At 48.5% G+C, this 15,746-nt stretch overlaps 1 protein-coding gene across 1 annotated transcript; it reads left to right on the plus strand.

Moving 5' to 3' along the window:
- Positions 1 to 3: 3 nt before the first annotated feature.
- Positions 4 to 13,769, plus strand: POLR1C (RNA polymerase I and III subunit C). The gene is made up of 9 exons (XM_040351747.1): positions 4 to 111; positions 2,109 to 2,180; positions 3,401 to 3,508; positions 5,836 to 5,968; positions 6,057 to 6,176; positions 7,184 to 7,339; positions 7,735 to 7,884; positions 10,641 to 10,757; positions 13,236 to 13,769. Exons 1-9 carry the CDS (start codon positions 49 to 51, stop codon positions 13,352 to 13,354), a joined length of 1,038 nt encoding a protein of 345 aa, XP_040207681.1. The 5' UTR covers positions 4 to 48; the 3' UTR covers positions 13,355 to 13,769.
- Positions 13,770 to 15,746: the final 1,977 nt, after the last annotated feature.

Consider the following 15,746-nt stretch of genomic DNA (forward strand, 5'->3'; position numbering starts at 1 on the left):
CATATTGGATGTGGCAGAGGTAGGCGGGTCGCGTGGGAGGCGTCAGAGATGGCGACGACGGTGGAGCAGATGAGAAGCCGCGTGCGGCTGGGAGAATTCTCACTGCAGAATGTGAGTGACTGACCGGGGTCCTACCGCTTACCTACACACTACCTACCGTCTACTACCCACTCACCTACTGTTTACTACCTACCGTCTGCCCACCTACCGTCTACTGCCCATCCTCCTACACACCACCTACTGCCCACCCACCTACACACTGCCTACTGCCCACCCACCTACACACTGTCTAGTGCCCACACACTTGCTGCCTGCCCACCTACTGCCCACCTACACACCACCTACCGTCTACTGCCCACCCACCTACACACCACCTACCGTCTACTGCCCACCCACCTACACACCGCCTACTGTCCACCCTTCTACACAGCGCCTACTACCCACCCACCTACTGTCTACTGCCCACACGCTTACTGCCCACCCACCTACACACCGTCTACTGCCCACCTACTGTCTACTGCCCACCCACCTACTGTCTACTGCCCACCCACCTACACACCACCTACCGTCTACTGCCCACCCACTTACACACTGGGGTAGATTCAGGTAGCAATTGCGTCTGCGTAACCATAGTTACGTAGCGCAATTGCTTACTTGCGCCGGCGTAACGAGTTCTCCTGATTCAGGAACCTCGTTACGCCGACTACAGCCTAAGATATGCGTGGCATAAGGCTCTTATGCCCTCATATCTTAGGCTGCATTCTTACGTTGGCCACTAGGTGGCGTTCCCGTTGTGGTCAGCGTAGAGTATGCAAATTGCATACTCACCCCGATTCACAACCGTACGCAGTTTACGCGTAAGGCTGCACATGCTAAAAGCAGGGGCAGCCAATGCTAAGGATACCCGTCGTTCCCGCGTCGCGAGGTTTGAATTTTACGTAGTTTGCGTAAGTGAATCGTGAATTGCGCTGGACGCCATTCACGTTCGCTTTGAAGCAAATGACGTCCTTGCGACGTCATTTACCGCAATGCACGTCGGGAAAGTTTCCTGACGGAGCATGCGCTCGGTGCGGGAACGCGCCTAATTTAAATGATTCCCGCCCCCTACGGGATCATTTACATTAGGCGCCCTTACGCCGGACATTTTTGAAGAGCGCCCACGCAAATTGCGTGGCTACTGCTTTATGAATGAAGCGTAGCGCAAATAATTTGCGTAGGCACAGGGTAAAAAGGGTACACTGCGCCTCCATAAGGAGTGCGCAGCTGTACCTGAATCTACCCCACTGTCTACTGTCTACACATTGTCTACTGCCCACCCACCTACACATTTTCTACTGCCCATCCACCTACCGTCTACTGCCCACACGCTTACTGCCCACCCACCTACATACCACCTACTGTCTACTGCCCACCCACCTACACACCACCCACCGTTTACTGCCCACCAACCCACCCTCCTACACACCGTCTACTGCCCACCCTCCTACACACCGTCTACTGCCCACCCTCCTACACACCGCCTACTGCCCACCCACCTACTGTCTACTGCCCACACGCTTACTGCCCACCCACCTACATGCCACCTATCTACACACCACCTACCGTCTACTGCCCACCCATCTACACACCACCTACCATTTACTGCCCACCCATCTACACACCACCTACCGTCTACTGCCCACCCACCTACACACCGTCTACTGCCCACCCACCTACACACCGGCTACTGCCCGCCCACCCACACACCGCCTTCCGTCTACTGCCCACCCACCTACCGTCTACTGCGCACCCACCTACACACACCCTACGGTCTATTGCCCACCCTCCTCCTGGGTGTACCCACCTTTCTGCTCCCTTGTGTTATATGAATGCACCTCCCTCCCTGCTACTCTCCTACCCCCGTCCCTCCTCCTATTGGGACCTCCACCCCCATCAGTCCGCCCTCTCAGCATGTTGGATGCAGCTCTCCTCCTATCCTATGAAGCTGACCAACCAGCTTTCAGTGTTTCTCTGTGCTTGAATCATCAGAGAATCTGATTGGCCGCTCCAAGGGCCCTGGTGGGAGGGGCTCTGTGTGTGATGTCACCTGTCTGTCTTCTCTCCGGTAGGTGCACAGTACGGATTTCCCTGGGAATTACCCCGGATATGACGACACCTGGGACCTGGAGCGCTTCCAGAAGGTGAGTGTGTGACCGCTATCCTGGGGGAGGGGTCAGATATGCAGGTACAGGGCTGCTCCTCCCATAACCCCGTCCGCAATGATATTTTACATCAGGGCTCAACAAATCCCGGTCGCCATGGCGACTAGAAATAGTGTCCTGGCGACTTGGCTTGGAAGGTAGGCAACATTTTTTTTTATGAGCTGGCGCCATCTGGTGGTGAGCCGTTGGTATTACAAGTTATTACCACCAGATGTGAGCTGGCGCCATCTGGTGGTGGCCGTTGGTATTACAAGTTAAACAGCAATTCTAATGTCATTTTTCACTATTTTCACTGACCTCTCCTTCCCTCCAATTAGAACCCCCAAACATTATATATATTTTTTATCCTAACACCCTAGAGAATAAAATGGCGATCGTTGCAATACTTTCTGTCACGCCGTATTTGCGCAGCGGTCTTACAAGCGCACTTTTTTGGGAAAAAATTACACTTTTTTTTTTTTAATTAAAAAATAAGACAACAGTAAAGTTATCCCCATTTTTTTTTTAATATTGTGAAAGAGAATGTTACGCCGAGTAAATTGATACCCAACATGTCGCACTTCAAAATTGCGTCCGCTCGTGGAATGGCGACAAACTTTTACACTTTAAAATCTCCATAGGCGGCGTTTAAAAACAATTCTACAGGTTGCATGTTTTGAGTTACAGAGGAGGTCTAGGGCTAGAATTATTGCTCTCGCTCTACCGATCGCGGCGATACCTCACATGTGTGGTTTGAACACCCTTTACATATGCGGTCGCTGCTCACGTATGCGTTCGCTTCTGTGCGCAAGCTCGTCGGGACGGGCCGCGTTTTCTGGCTCCTAACTTTTTTAGCTGGCTCCTAGATTCCAAGCAAATTTGTCAACCCCTGTTTTACATACTGCGCAGACCCGCCCACTTTCTCTTTTGCATCCACCAAACCTGGGGAGGGAGGGGGCTTCTATGGGTGGAATGACCTTTTATGACCTGTATTCATTCTCCACCTTCCCTGGAAGACTCTCTGCCCTGGTAACGGCCCTCCACACTCTCCTGTCTCCAGGGTCAGCGCAGGCTCTTGATGTTTCCAGTCTGAAATGTTACATGGCAGTCGGCTGTGTCCACACTTCCCCCATAGATGGACCTCGGAGGATTTTGGAGGGGGGGGAGGGTAGGTTGTTCTTTGCCGAGTGACATTTTCATCCTTCCTCTCTCATCTGCAGAATTTCCGGATAGAGGTCACCAAGATGGAGGACGACCTCCTGGAATTTGACATGGTGGGAATAGACGCGGCGCTGGCCAACGCATTCCGGCGCATCCTGCTGGCCGAGGTATGACGGATCCAGTAGGTGGGCGGGGCTTCGCTGGAGCCTTGTGCTTTCCGATTATGGGGCCCCTATTTGCAGCAGCTGTCATGCTGGTCCTCTGGCTTTAGTTCTGTATTTATTTATTTTTTCTTTATAGGGCGGGATCAGTATGGGGGTGGATGGCACTGATTGGTCGGTGAGCAATGTTTTCCTCTGAGCTCACCACTTGGGGGTCAAGGCACAGAGTCGGGATGGGTTGGGTTGGCTCCTCTGTCAGGCTTTTATTGCTGTGTCCCCATTGGGAAGATTTCCCACCACTTCCCATAGGGGTCACTGAGTCAGGAAGTGAGGGGGACACTAGGAAATCGGGAGCATGAAATTGTCCAAAATGTTTTGGTATGCTGACGCTTTAACCACTTAAGGACCTTAGGTGTTTTTTAGATTTGGCGTTTACAAGACTAAAACATTTTTTTTGCTAGAAAATTTACTTAAAACCCCCAAACATTATATATATATATTTTTTCTAACACCCTAGAGAATAAAATGGCTGTCATTGCAATACTTTTTGTCACACCGTATTTGCGCAGCGGTCTTACAAGCGCACTTTTTTTGGAAAAAAAATCACTTTTTTGAATTAAAAAATAAGACAACAATAAATTTGGCCCAATTTTTTTATATATTGTGAAAAATAATGTTCCGCCGAGTAAAATGATACCCAACATGTCACGCTTAAAAATTGCGCCCGCTCGTGGCATGGCGTCAAACTTTTACCCTTAAAAATCTCCATAGGCGACGTTTAAAAAATTCTACAGGTTGCATCTTTTGAGCTACAGAGGAGGTCTAGGGCTGGAATTATTGCTCTCGCTCTAACGATCGCGGTGATACCTCACTTGTGTAGTTTGAACACCGTTTTCATATGCGGGCGCTACTCTAGTATGCGTTCGCTTCTGCGCGCGAGCTCGTCGGGACAGGGCGCTTTAAACATTATTTTTTTTTTTTTCTTATTTATTTTATAATTTTTTACACTGAAAAAAAAAAAAATTTGATCACTTTTATTCCTATTACAAGGAATGTAAACATCCCTTGTAATAGAAAAAAGCATGACAGGTCCTCTTAAATATGAGATCTGGGGTCAAAAAGACCTCACAGCTCATATTTAGACTTAAAATAAATAAAAATGGAAATGTTGTCATTTGAAAAAATGACATTTAAAAAAATGTGCCTTTAAGACGCATTGGCGGGACTGACGTTTTGACGTCACTTCCGCCCTGCTAGGCTATGGGGACGGGTGGGGGCCATCTTGCCCTCACTCGCATCCCCCACACAGCAGGCTGAAGGACCCGATCGCCTCCGCCGCTACCGACGGCTTCGGTAAGCGGCGGGAGGAGGGGGGGCCCCCTCTCCCGCCGCCGATAACGGCGAATCCGCCGCGGAGACCGCCATTATCTTTTACAGGACCGCTCATGCTAAAGATGGATACCTCGGTTGTGGCAGCAGCTGCTGCTGTTACCGAGATATCCATCTTTAAAAAACCGACGTACATATACATGAGCATGTCCTTAAGTGGTTAAAGGGGAAGTAAACCCTGATGGTTTTTACTTCCTCTTTATTTCCCCTGCGAAGGTAAAGCATAATGGGCTAGTATGCATCGCATAGCAGCCTGTTGTGTCACTTACCTAAAGCCTGCAATGTCACCAATGTCCCCACTAGCAACGAGCGTCCATCTTCACCCCTCTTCCTTCCGGGGCCGCGAACTCCGGCTCTGTGACTGGAGTTGCGTGACGTCACTCCCCAGTCACGGTATGACCCCCTTTAGAAACGGCATGGTCGCAAAAAAAGATTTTGCACAGAGCGGTCCCCACCCTCCTTTTCTGGGGTCCCCCGGCGACATTCCTGGCCCCACCTCTTCGAGTGCCCCCTACGGAGAGCTGCATTCCCTGGGGGCACGCTCTTGAGTCATGTTGCTGCGTCCATTGACTCGGCCCTGCCCCCCCCCCCCGTGTCACTGGATTTGATTGACAGCAGCAGGAGCCAATGGCTGTGTGTAAAGGCAGGCGTCCCAATACTTTTGACAATATAGTGTAACTTGGTTTAGAATGTGTCTCTGTGGTTCTTTATAGAAGGCAGGTGGGAGAGGCCGGCGGTGCTGTTCATGGCTTCCTGAAAACATCACAGCACCCCCCCCAAGGGCCCACATCCCCTGAGGCAAGTAGTGCTCTGGCTCTTGGGGGAGGAGTTCTGCAAATATTAAAATGCCTTAATGGGTGGATGCAAGTCTGGAGAAGTGGGTGTTCCTAGGAGCTCCACCCCTCCGCTCAGTCTGAGGGGTTTCCTCCCTGTTCTCCCCGCAGGTCCCCACCATGGCCATAGAGAAAGTCTATGTCTATAAGAACACGTCGATCATACAGGACGAGATCCTCGCCCACCGCCTGGGCCTCATCCCAATCCGTGCCGACCCTCGCCTATTCGAGTATCAGAATTCGGGTAAGTAGAAGGTAACCCCTTTGTGTATCCTGCTGCATGTAATACGAGGCTGTTCAAGTCCTTCACAGCTGCTCTCGCCCCCCCCTAGATGATGCAGAGGGAACGGAGATCGACACGCTGCAGTTCGAGCTGAATGTGAAATGTACGCGGAACCCCCGGGCGGCCAAGGACTCCTCCGACCCCAGCGAGCTCTACCTGGACCATAAAGGTTAGATGTCTGGTCTCCAGTCCCTCCTCGGCCCCCACTGATGCTACCCTCTCCCCCTGGAGAACAAGGGGCTTTTCCATCTCTCCAGCACCCCCTGAAGGTGCCCTGTCTCCTTGACCCTAATTGAGGGCCCCCCCCCCAATGAGGCTTCCCTCTCCCCTGGGCCTCCCCTGACACTGCCTTTTCCTTCTGCACTTCCTAATAACCTTTTTCCTGAGGTTGCCCCCTAACACCCTGGGGCTGCACCATCTCCCTCCAGAACTGCCCCCCCCAATGAGGCTTCCCTCTCTTGGGCCTCCCCCTGACACTACCCTGGACTCTCTAATCCCCTCCTCCTGAGCTTGCCCCTGAACCTAATTTTGGCCACTCTTACCCAGGGGGCTGCCTCATCCTTTCAGACCCCCCCCCAATGAGGCTTTTCCCATTCCATGGGCCTCACCTGCCTTCTCTTTCTGGATTCCCCTATGCTCTCTTCCTGAGATTGAACCCAACCCTAATTTGGGCACTCCCACCCGGGGGGCTGCCCCATCCTTTTGGAACCTGCCCCTCCCCCCCAATGAGGCTTTACCCTTTCCATGGGCCTCCCCTGCCCTCCTGGATTCCCTTATCCCCCCTCTTCCTGAGGTTGAACCCTAATTTTGGCACCCCCACCCAGGGGCCGCTTCACCCCTTTAGATTCAGCCCCCCATTGAGGCTTCCCCCTTCCAAAGGCCTCCCCTGTCCTGTCTTCCTGGATTCCCTTATCACCTCCTCTGGTGGTTGCCCCCAACCTTAATTTGGGCCCCATCCCTCCACCCAGGAGCTGCCCCATCCTTCCAGAACTGGCCTCCCCTGACACTGCCCTGTCCATCTAGACTCTTTCCCCCTCCTACTGAGGTTGCCCCCCTAGCCCTAATTCGGAACACCCTAACCCAGGGGGCTGCCCCATCCTTTCAGAACCCCCTTGCATATGAGGCTTCCCTCTTCCTTTTGAACCCCCTCTAACGGGTTGTTTCTTTCCTCAACAGTATACACCAGTCACATGAAGTGGCTCCCTCAGGGGAACCAATCCGATCTCTTCCATGACATCGAGCCGCCTCGGACCGTGCACAGCGACATCCTCATCGCCCAGCTTCGGCCTGGCCAGGAGATCCACGTCATTGTGCACTGCGTCAAGGGAGTTGGTAAGCTACCCGGGATGGGGAGGATTGAAACATGGGAGCTGTCTTTGCTGACTTCAGTGTGCAGGCTTTGGGTGGTCATCCTTATCCTTGGCTTCACTACCTTATAAGTCAGACCTGGAACAAGCATGCCAGCCTACTGCTAACCCGTAGAGCTCTGGGAATCCTCTTCTGGATTCAAAGGGAACTGACCCAAAATCATTATAATTTTCCAAATTCTATGTAAAGTAGTTCCTTTCGCTGGGCTGTGATGGTCCCATCAATTCGTGTTCCTTCTTCCAGGACACTCAGTGTCGTAATTTATTTCTCATATGATTATCCTTTTGTAATATTTATAAAATTGGGGAAAAAAAGAGGTAAAAAGGCATAATGTGTGCTGAATTCTGTTCACCCTGCAGGTAAGGACCACGCCAAGTTCTCTCCCGTGGCCACGGCCAGTTACCGCTTACTGCCGGAGATCACACTGCTGCAGCCCATAGAGGGTGACATGGCGGAGAGGCTGCAGAAGTGTTTCTCGCCCGGAGTTATCGCGTTGGATGATGTGAATGGTGAGTGTCGTCCATTATGTTGTAGAAGTCTGTCCTTCTAGCGGTGGGATATAGATGGTGTACAATCACATTGGTTGTGAGTATTGGTTTCTCCTCCTAGTACTTTCAGGGTTTACAACCATTTTAATCCTCTTGTATTTTATTATCGTATTTTTCGGACCATTAGACCAAGGTTTGACAAATTTGCTTGGAATCTAGGAGCCAGCTTAAAAAGTTAGGAGCCAGAAAATGCGCCCCGTCCTGACGTGAGCAGCGCCCGCATATGTAAACGGTATTCAAACCACACATGTGAGGTATCGCCGCGATCGTTAGAGCGAGAGCATAAATTCTAGCCCTAGACCTTCTCTAACTCAAAACATGCAACCTGTAGAATTTTTTAAACGTCTTCTATGGAGATTTTAAAGGGTAAAAGTTTGTCGGCATTCCACGAGCGGACGTAATTTTGAAGCGTGACATGTTGGGTATCAATTTACTCGGTGTAACCATATCTTTCACAATATAAAAAAAAAATTGGGATAACTTTACTGTTGTCTTATTTTTTTTATTTAAAAAAGTGTATTTTTTTCCCAAAAAAGTGCGCTTGTAAGACCGCTGCGCAAATACGGCGTGACAAAGTATTGCAACAATCGCCATTTTATTCTCTAGGGCAGGGATAAGCAATTAGTGGACCTCCAGCTGTTGCAAAACTACAACGCCCATCATGCCTCTGCCTCTGGGTGTCAGGCTTGTGGCTGTCAGAGTCTTGCTATGCCTCATGGGACTTGTAGTTCTGCAACAGCTGGAGGTCCGCTAATTGCATATCCCTGCTCTAGGGTGTTAGAATAAAAAAATATATATAATGTTTTGGGGTTCTAATTGGAGGGAAGAAGATGGCAGTGAAAATAGTGAAAAATGACATTAGAATTCCTGTTTAACTTGTAATGCCAACGGCCACCACCAGATGGCGCCAGCTCACAGAAGGAAGAGCTTGGGACTTCACAAGGCCGCAGCCTCAATTATCGGCCGTCGCGGGGGCGCACGGAGACACAGGATCCTGTGCCTCCGTGCTCCCCCGCCGCGGCCTTGTAGGCCGCAAAGCCGCGGGCGCCAGGTCACAATATTGTCGCACTTTTTGCATTAGTCGCACTTTTTCCCCCAAAAAATATAAGGGAAAAAGTCTATGCGTCTTATAGTCCGAATGAACATATGGCACCGCCCCCCACCGCCGTTGTCAATGCCCCTGCCACAAAAAAAAGCCGCCTGAAAACCCCCCGACCTGAACTTCCAAGTCCCAGTTCCCGCGGCCTCCTCCCGCACAGTTGCCACATCCGCCGATGCCCAGCTTATTGCTCCAGCCGCCGCCGCTGCAGCCACGGAGGTGCCTGGTCAGTGACAAAGCCTTGTGAATAATACAGAACACTGCCCCACTATGCAGCTCATCGTGCCGCCCAGACTCTGGTAGGACACTATTGTGAGAGGAGAGTGGGGAGGAATTTATGGCAGCCAAGGAATGAGTGGATGGAAGGCTGTGCTGTGTTTGGAGGACAGGTGACGGCCCGCTCTGCTGGGACTTGTAGTGCCTCTGTGGGGGGGGGGGGCTGAGATATGGCAACCCGCTCTGCTGGGACTTGTAGTGCCTCTGTGGGGGGCTGAGATATGGCAACCCGCTCTGCTGGAACTTGTAGTGCCTCTGGGGGGGACTGAGGATTCCTTGGTTTCCCCATGGTATAGGGCACTACAAGTCCCAGCAGAGCAGGTTGCCATATCTCAGCCCCCCACAGAGGCACTACAAGTCCCAGCAGAGCAGGCTGTTTTTACAGAACAGGAGAAGCAGCTGGGGGAGGAGGGGTTTGTACTGGGAGGGGAGAGAAGACGGCACAAGTTTGAGATGGGGAGGATTTTTTTCTGAGAGTGAGGATTTATGCTGGGAGGGATTTCTTTGGCACGGGTCAGGCTGCATTTCATGGGCACTGGTAAATAATTTAGTGGACCATTTGGTTCAGAATATTTTTTTTTCTTGTTTTCCTCCTCTAAAACCTAGGTGCGTCTTATGGTCAGGTGCGTCTTATGGTCAGGTGCGTCTTATGGTCAGGTGCGTCTTATGGTCAGGTGCGTCTTATGGTCAGGTGCGTCTTATGGTCAGGTGCGTCTTATAGAGCGAAAAATACGGTATATTGTCTCCCTTTTTTATATTGTAAATCGCTGTGTAAACTGTTGGCGCTATATACGGTATTTATCTGGCTATAACGCGCCCCGGCGTATATCGCTCACCCCCGAACTTGAAGGAAAATTCCTGGAAAAAATAAAAATACTTAGTTTGGATGCCCCTCGTCGGCGTCTTGCCCGTCGTCCATCGCGTCCTGCTCGTCGCCCATCGGCGGCCATCGTGGTGTCCTCCCCGCTCGATCCCCGCGCTGTGTTTGAACCAGTGCGCCGACATATACCGAGCGCAGTACACTCGGGTATAGCCGAGCCTGCCCGACTGTGCTCGGTATATGCCGGCGCAGTGGTTCAAAACACAGCGCGGGTATCGGCGTATATCACACACCCACGATTTTGCCCTGATTTTCAGGGCAAAAAAGTGCGCGGTATACGCCAATAAATACGGTAAATCCTGTATAATAATAATAATAATAATAATTTCCTTGCAATTGCCCATGCAATAGTCCATAGTGCAGCTTTCCTTGTCACTGGGGCATCCGTAGGCCATAGTGCATTTTTTTCCCCCGTCATTCGGGGATCACTGTAACGATCTGCATTGTGTTTAATTCCTCCAGGGAAGAAAGTTGCTCGTGTAGAAAACTCGCGGATCGACACGTGTAGCAGAGAGATCTTCCGCCACGATGACCTGAAAGACCTGGTGCGCATGACACGCGTGCGGGACCACTTTATATGTAAGTACGAGGTTCGCTGCGTGTTCCTGTTTGGAGATTGTACTACAGCAGGGATTGTAATGAGTGGAACATGAGATTACTAAGAGGGTAAGCAGGGGGTACTCCATCGGCAGAACTTCATATTTTGGGGTCCAGTGTGGCCCTGGGAGCTCTGCGCCTAAAGTCTGTAATGTTGCTGAGAGAGCTGCTGGAATCTGAGAGAAGAAAATCTTCATAAATGTAAAGTAGGGGCACCGCTGCGTCGTCTGACCGGAACACTGAGCTCGATTGGAGGGTGGGGCCTGGGGGGAAAAGGACAGCCCACAAGGAGCAAAGCAGAGGGGTTGCTATGTCTCCTTACTCCAACCGTGAGCTAGATTAACCACTTCAATACTGGGCACTCCCCCCCCCTTCCTGCCCAGGCCTATTTTCAGCTTTCAGCGCTGTCACTTTTTAAATTTACAATTGCACAGTCATGCTACATTGTGCCCAATCAAACTTTTTATCATTTTGTTCCCACAAATAGAGCTTTCTTTTGGTGGTATTTGATCACCCCCTGGGTTTTTTATTTTTTGCTAAACAAAGACTGAAAACTTTGAAGAAAAAAAAATGTTGTTCTTTTCTGTTATAAAATGTTGTAAAAACTTAAGGTTTTCTCCTTTGCTGATGGGCACCGATGAGGTGGCATCGAAAGGCTGCACTGATAAGCAGGCACTAGTGATGGGCACGGATTGGCATTTGTGGGCACAGATTGGCATCCCTGGTGGCCATGGATGGCATGCCTGGTGGTCATCGGTGGTGGGTGGGCATCCTTTTCCTGTTTACACTATGATCAGCAGTGATTGGACACTGCTGATCACGTGCACTGATAACCCCTTCCTGCCAGTCACATTTATACAGTTAACACTAGGGGGCGAGGAAGGGGTTAAATGTGTAGCCTAGTGGGTGTTCTAACTGTAGGGGGAGGGGACTGATCTGTGTCCCCTATGTACAAGGGACACAGCATCGGTCTCCTCTCTCCCTGACAGGACGTGGAGCTCTGTGTTTACACACACAGATCCACCGTCCTGCTCAGTTACTGGGCAATCGCGGGTGCCGGCCAGCCGCCGGGCACGCGCATCGTGTTCCCAGTAAAGCGGCGGGTGTGCGTGCCGCCGGCTTTAAAAGACGAGGACGTCATACGACGTCCTGTCAGAACAACTGAGCTACTATGCTGCCGTCAATTGACGGCGGCTGGTAGATAAGTGGTTAATTAAGATAAAAAAAGTATCTTCTTTTCTTTTTTTTTTCTCTTTTCTTTTTTTTTTCTCTTTTCTTTTCTTTTTTTCTTTTTTTCTTCTCTTTTCTTTTTTCTTTTTCTCTCTTCTCTTTTTTCTTTTCTTTTTTTTCTCTTTTTTTCCCTTTTTTTTCTCTTTTTTTCCCTTTTCTTTCTCTTTTTTCTTTTTTTCTCTTTTCTTTTCTTTTTCTCCTTTTTCTCTTTTCTTTTTCTTTTTCTCTTTTCTTTTTTCTCTTTTCTTTTTCTCTTTTCTCTTTTTCTCTTTTCTTTTTCTCTTTTCTCTTTTCTTTTTCTCTTTTCTCTTTTCTTTTTCTCTTTTCTTTTTCTCTTTTTCTTTTTTCTCTTTTCTCTTTTCTCTTTTCTCTTTTCTTTTTCTCTTTTCTTTTTCTCTTTTCTTTTTCTCTTTTCTTTTTCTCTTTTCTTTTTCTCTTTTCTTTTTCTCTTTTCTTTTTCTCTTTTCTTTTTCTCTTTTCTTTTTCTCTTTTCTTTTTCTCTTTTCTTTTTCTCTTTTCTTTTTCTCTTTTCTTTTTCTCTTTTCTTTTTCTCTTTTCTTTTTCTCTTTTCTTTTTCTCTTTTCTTTTTCTCTTTTCTTTTTCTCTTTTCTTTTTCTCTTTTCTTTTTCTCTTTTCTTTTTCTCTTTTCTTTTTCTCTTTTCTTTTTCTCTTTTCTTTTTCTCTTTTCTTTTTCTCTTTTCTTTTTCTCTTTTCTTTTTCTCTTTTCTTTTTCTCTTTTCTTTTTCTCTTTTCTTTTTCTCTTTTCTTTTTCTCTTTTCTTTTTCTCTTTTCTTTTTCTCTTTTCTTTTTCTCTTTTCTTTTTCTCTTTTCTTTTTCTCTTTTCTTTTTCTCTTTTCTTTTTCTCTTTTCTTTTTCTCTTTTTTTTTTCTCTTTTCTTTTTCTCTTTTCTTTTTCTCTTTTCTTTTTCTCTTTTCTTTTTCTCTTTTCTTTTTCTCTTTTCTTTTTCTCTTTTCTTTTTCTCTTTTCTTTTTCTCTTTTCTTTTTCTCTTTTCTTTTTCTCTTTTCTTTTTCTCTTTTCTTTTTCTCTTTTCTTTTTCTCTTTTCTTTTTCTCTTTTCTTTTTCTCTTTTCTTTTTCTCTTTTCTTTTTCTCTTTTCTTTTTCTCTTTTCTTTTTCTCTTTTCTTTTTCTCTTTTCTTTTTCTTCGTTCTTCCATCCTATTTACATCTGTAGATTTTGTGTGTCCTGAATACATTTTTCTCCCTCTTCAGTTTCCATAGAGTCTACTGGCATCCTAGCCCCGGACATCCTGATGAAAGAATCCATCATGGGTCTGATGGGGAAATGTCGCCGCTTCCTGGATGAGTTGGATGCCGCGCAGATGGACTGAAGCTGAGGGAATGCGTCTTCTTCTCCTCCTGAAGAGCTGGGCCAACGCAGTGTTTTCTGGAAGCACTGGCTGCATGAGACTGTTCAATCAGATGATTGGTTCTGTGTGCAGGACTTTGGCCCCCCAGTTGGGTGGTGCCTTATAATGTCAGCTGAACTGTGATTGGATAATATATTCCCTGCTTGTGACCGCTGTTCTGGTCATGATACGGAGAGTCTGTGAACCAGAGAGAGTTAAATTATGATTTTTTTTCAGTCTGTTGGATGAGAATGCTGAACATTTTGGGGGGGAAACAGATCTTTACCATATATTTTTTTTTTATATATGATGATTCCAGAAGATGGCACAGAATTGATCTGTTATTGTAAGATGTATTCTGCCTGGGAATAAAATATTGGGGGATGCTGATGTGTTATGCTGGACTTGTATGGTAAAACCTTTGGTGGGCACAGTCACAACAGCTTGAACATGTCGCCGTACATATAATAGAAATGTTATGTTAGGTATCTGAGTGTCCAATGTCTGTCAGAGGGAAGACTGCGCTCACAGCCAACAGTCACATTTAATTCTAGTCTGGAGCATGATGGATAATGAAAGTTGGAATACAGTTGGCTGCTGCAGGTGGATCTTTGATAATTAAAGCGGAGTTCCGCCAAAAGTCAGCAGCTACAAATACTGCAGCTGCTGACTTTTAATATTAGGACACCTTTGGCCAGATTCAAGTAGAGCGCCGCGTCTTTAAGGCGGCGTAGCGTATCGTATTTACGCTACGCCGCCTTAAGTCAGAGAGGCAAGTGCTGTATTCACAAAGTACTTGCCTCCTAAGTTACGGCGGTGTAGCGTAAATGTGGCCGGCGTAAGCGCGCCTAATTCAAATGAGGATGGGGGGGGCGTGTTTTATGTAAATTACTCGTGACCCAACGTGATTGACGTTTTTTACGAACGGCGCATGCGCCGTCCGTGTACATATCCAAGTGTGCATTGCTCCAAAGTACGCTGCAAGGACGTATTGGTTTCGACGTGAACGTAAATTACGTCCAGCCCTATTCACGGACGACTTACGCAAACAACGTAAAATTTTCAAATTTCGACATGGGAACGACGGCCATACTTAACATTGACTACGCCTCCTAGGGGGCAGCTTTATTTTTACGCGGCGTATCTCTTACGGAAACGGCGTATCTTTATGGCGACGGGCGCACGTACGTTCGTGAATGGGCGTATCTAGTAATTTACATATTGTATGCCGAACTCAACGGAAGTGCCACCTAGCGACCAGCCTAAAAATTACACTTTAAGATACGACGGCGTAGGAGACTTACGCCGCTCGTATCTTAGCCTAATTTAAGCGTATTTGGTTTCCAGAATACGCTTAAATTAACGCCGGCGTAGATTCAGAGTTACGACGGCGTACCTCTCTATGAATCAGGCTATTAACCTGTCCAGGTGCCCGCAATGTTCTCGCCTGAAGCCGATCTATCCCTCAGCTCCTGGGTGGAGGTGCCATCATCTTCAGTATGGCCACTTTCACACTGGGGTGGTTTGCAGGTGCTATTGCGCTAAAAATAGCGCCTGTAAACCGACGCTAAACAGCGGCTTCGGGGCTTTCACACTGGAGCGGTGTGCTAGCAGAACTGCGCCAAAAGTCATCTTTGGAGAGGTGTGTTTACTGGTACTTCCCATTGAAAGCAATAGGAAACCGCGGCTATATTAACCCTTTTTCGGCCCCTAGTGGGGGTTAAAACTGCACCGCTATCAGCCGAATACCGCCGCAATTCCGACGGAATAGCACCGCTAAAATAGCAGTGCTATATCGCCACCGCACCTCCCGCCCCAGTGTGAAAGGGGCCTAAGGGAATCTGGAAGTGAAGCCTCGCGGCTTCACAGCCTGGTTGCCTACTGCGCATGTGTGAGTCGCACTGTGTGATCTCGCTGGACCCTGCTGTCTTCTGGGAGCTGTGTGCGTCTCCCAGAAGAAGCGATGGAGGAGGGGCCGGATGTGGCGTAGTTAACCGTGGAATCTGCGGCGATCTATTGCCGGAAGTGGGAGCAAAATACCTGTATTGGACAGGTCAGGGTTTGACAAATTTGCTTGGAATCTAGGAGCCAGCTAAAAAAGTTAGGAGCCAGAAAACGCGCCCCGTCCCGCCAAGCTCGCACGCAGAAGCGAACACATACACGAGTAGCGCCCGCATATGTAAACTGTATTCAAACCACATATGTGAGGTATCGCCGCGATCGTTAGAGCGAGAGCAATAATTCTAGCTCTAGACCTCCTCTGTAACTCAAAACATGCAACCTGTAGAATTTTTTAAATGTCGCCTATTCCATGAGCGGACGCAATTTTGAAGCGTGACATGTTGGGTGTCAATTTACTCTGCGTAACATTATC

Source organism: Rana temporaria, chromosome 4, assembly GCF_905171775.1.
Source record: "Rana temporaria chromosome 4, aRanTem1.1, whole genome shotgun sequence".
Classification (NCBI taxonomy): domain Eukaryota; kingdom Metazoa; phylum Chordata; class Amphibia; order Anura; family Ranidae; genus Rana; species Rana temporaria.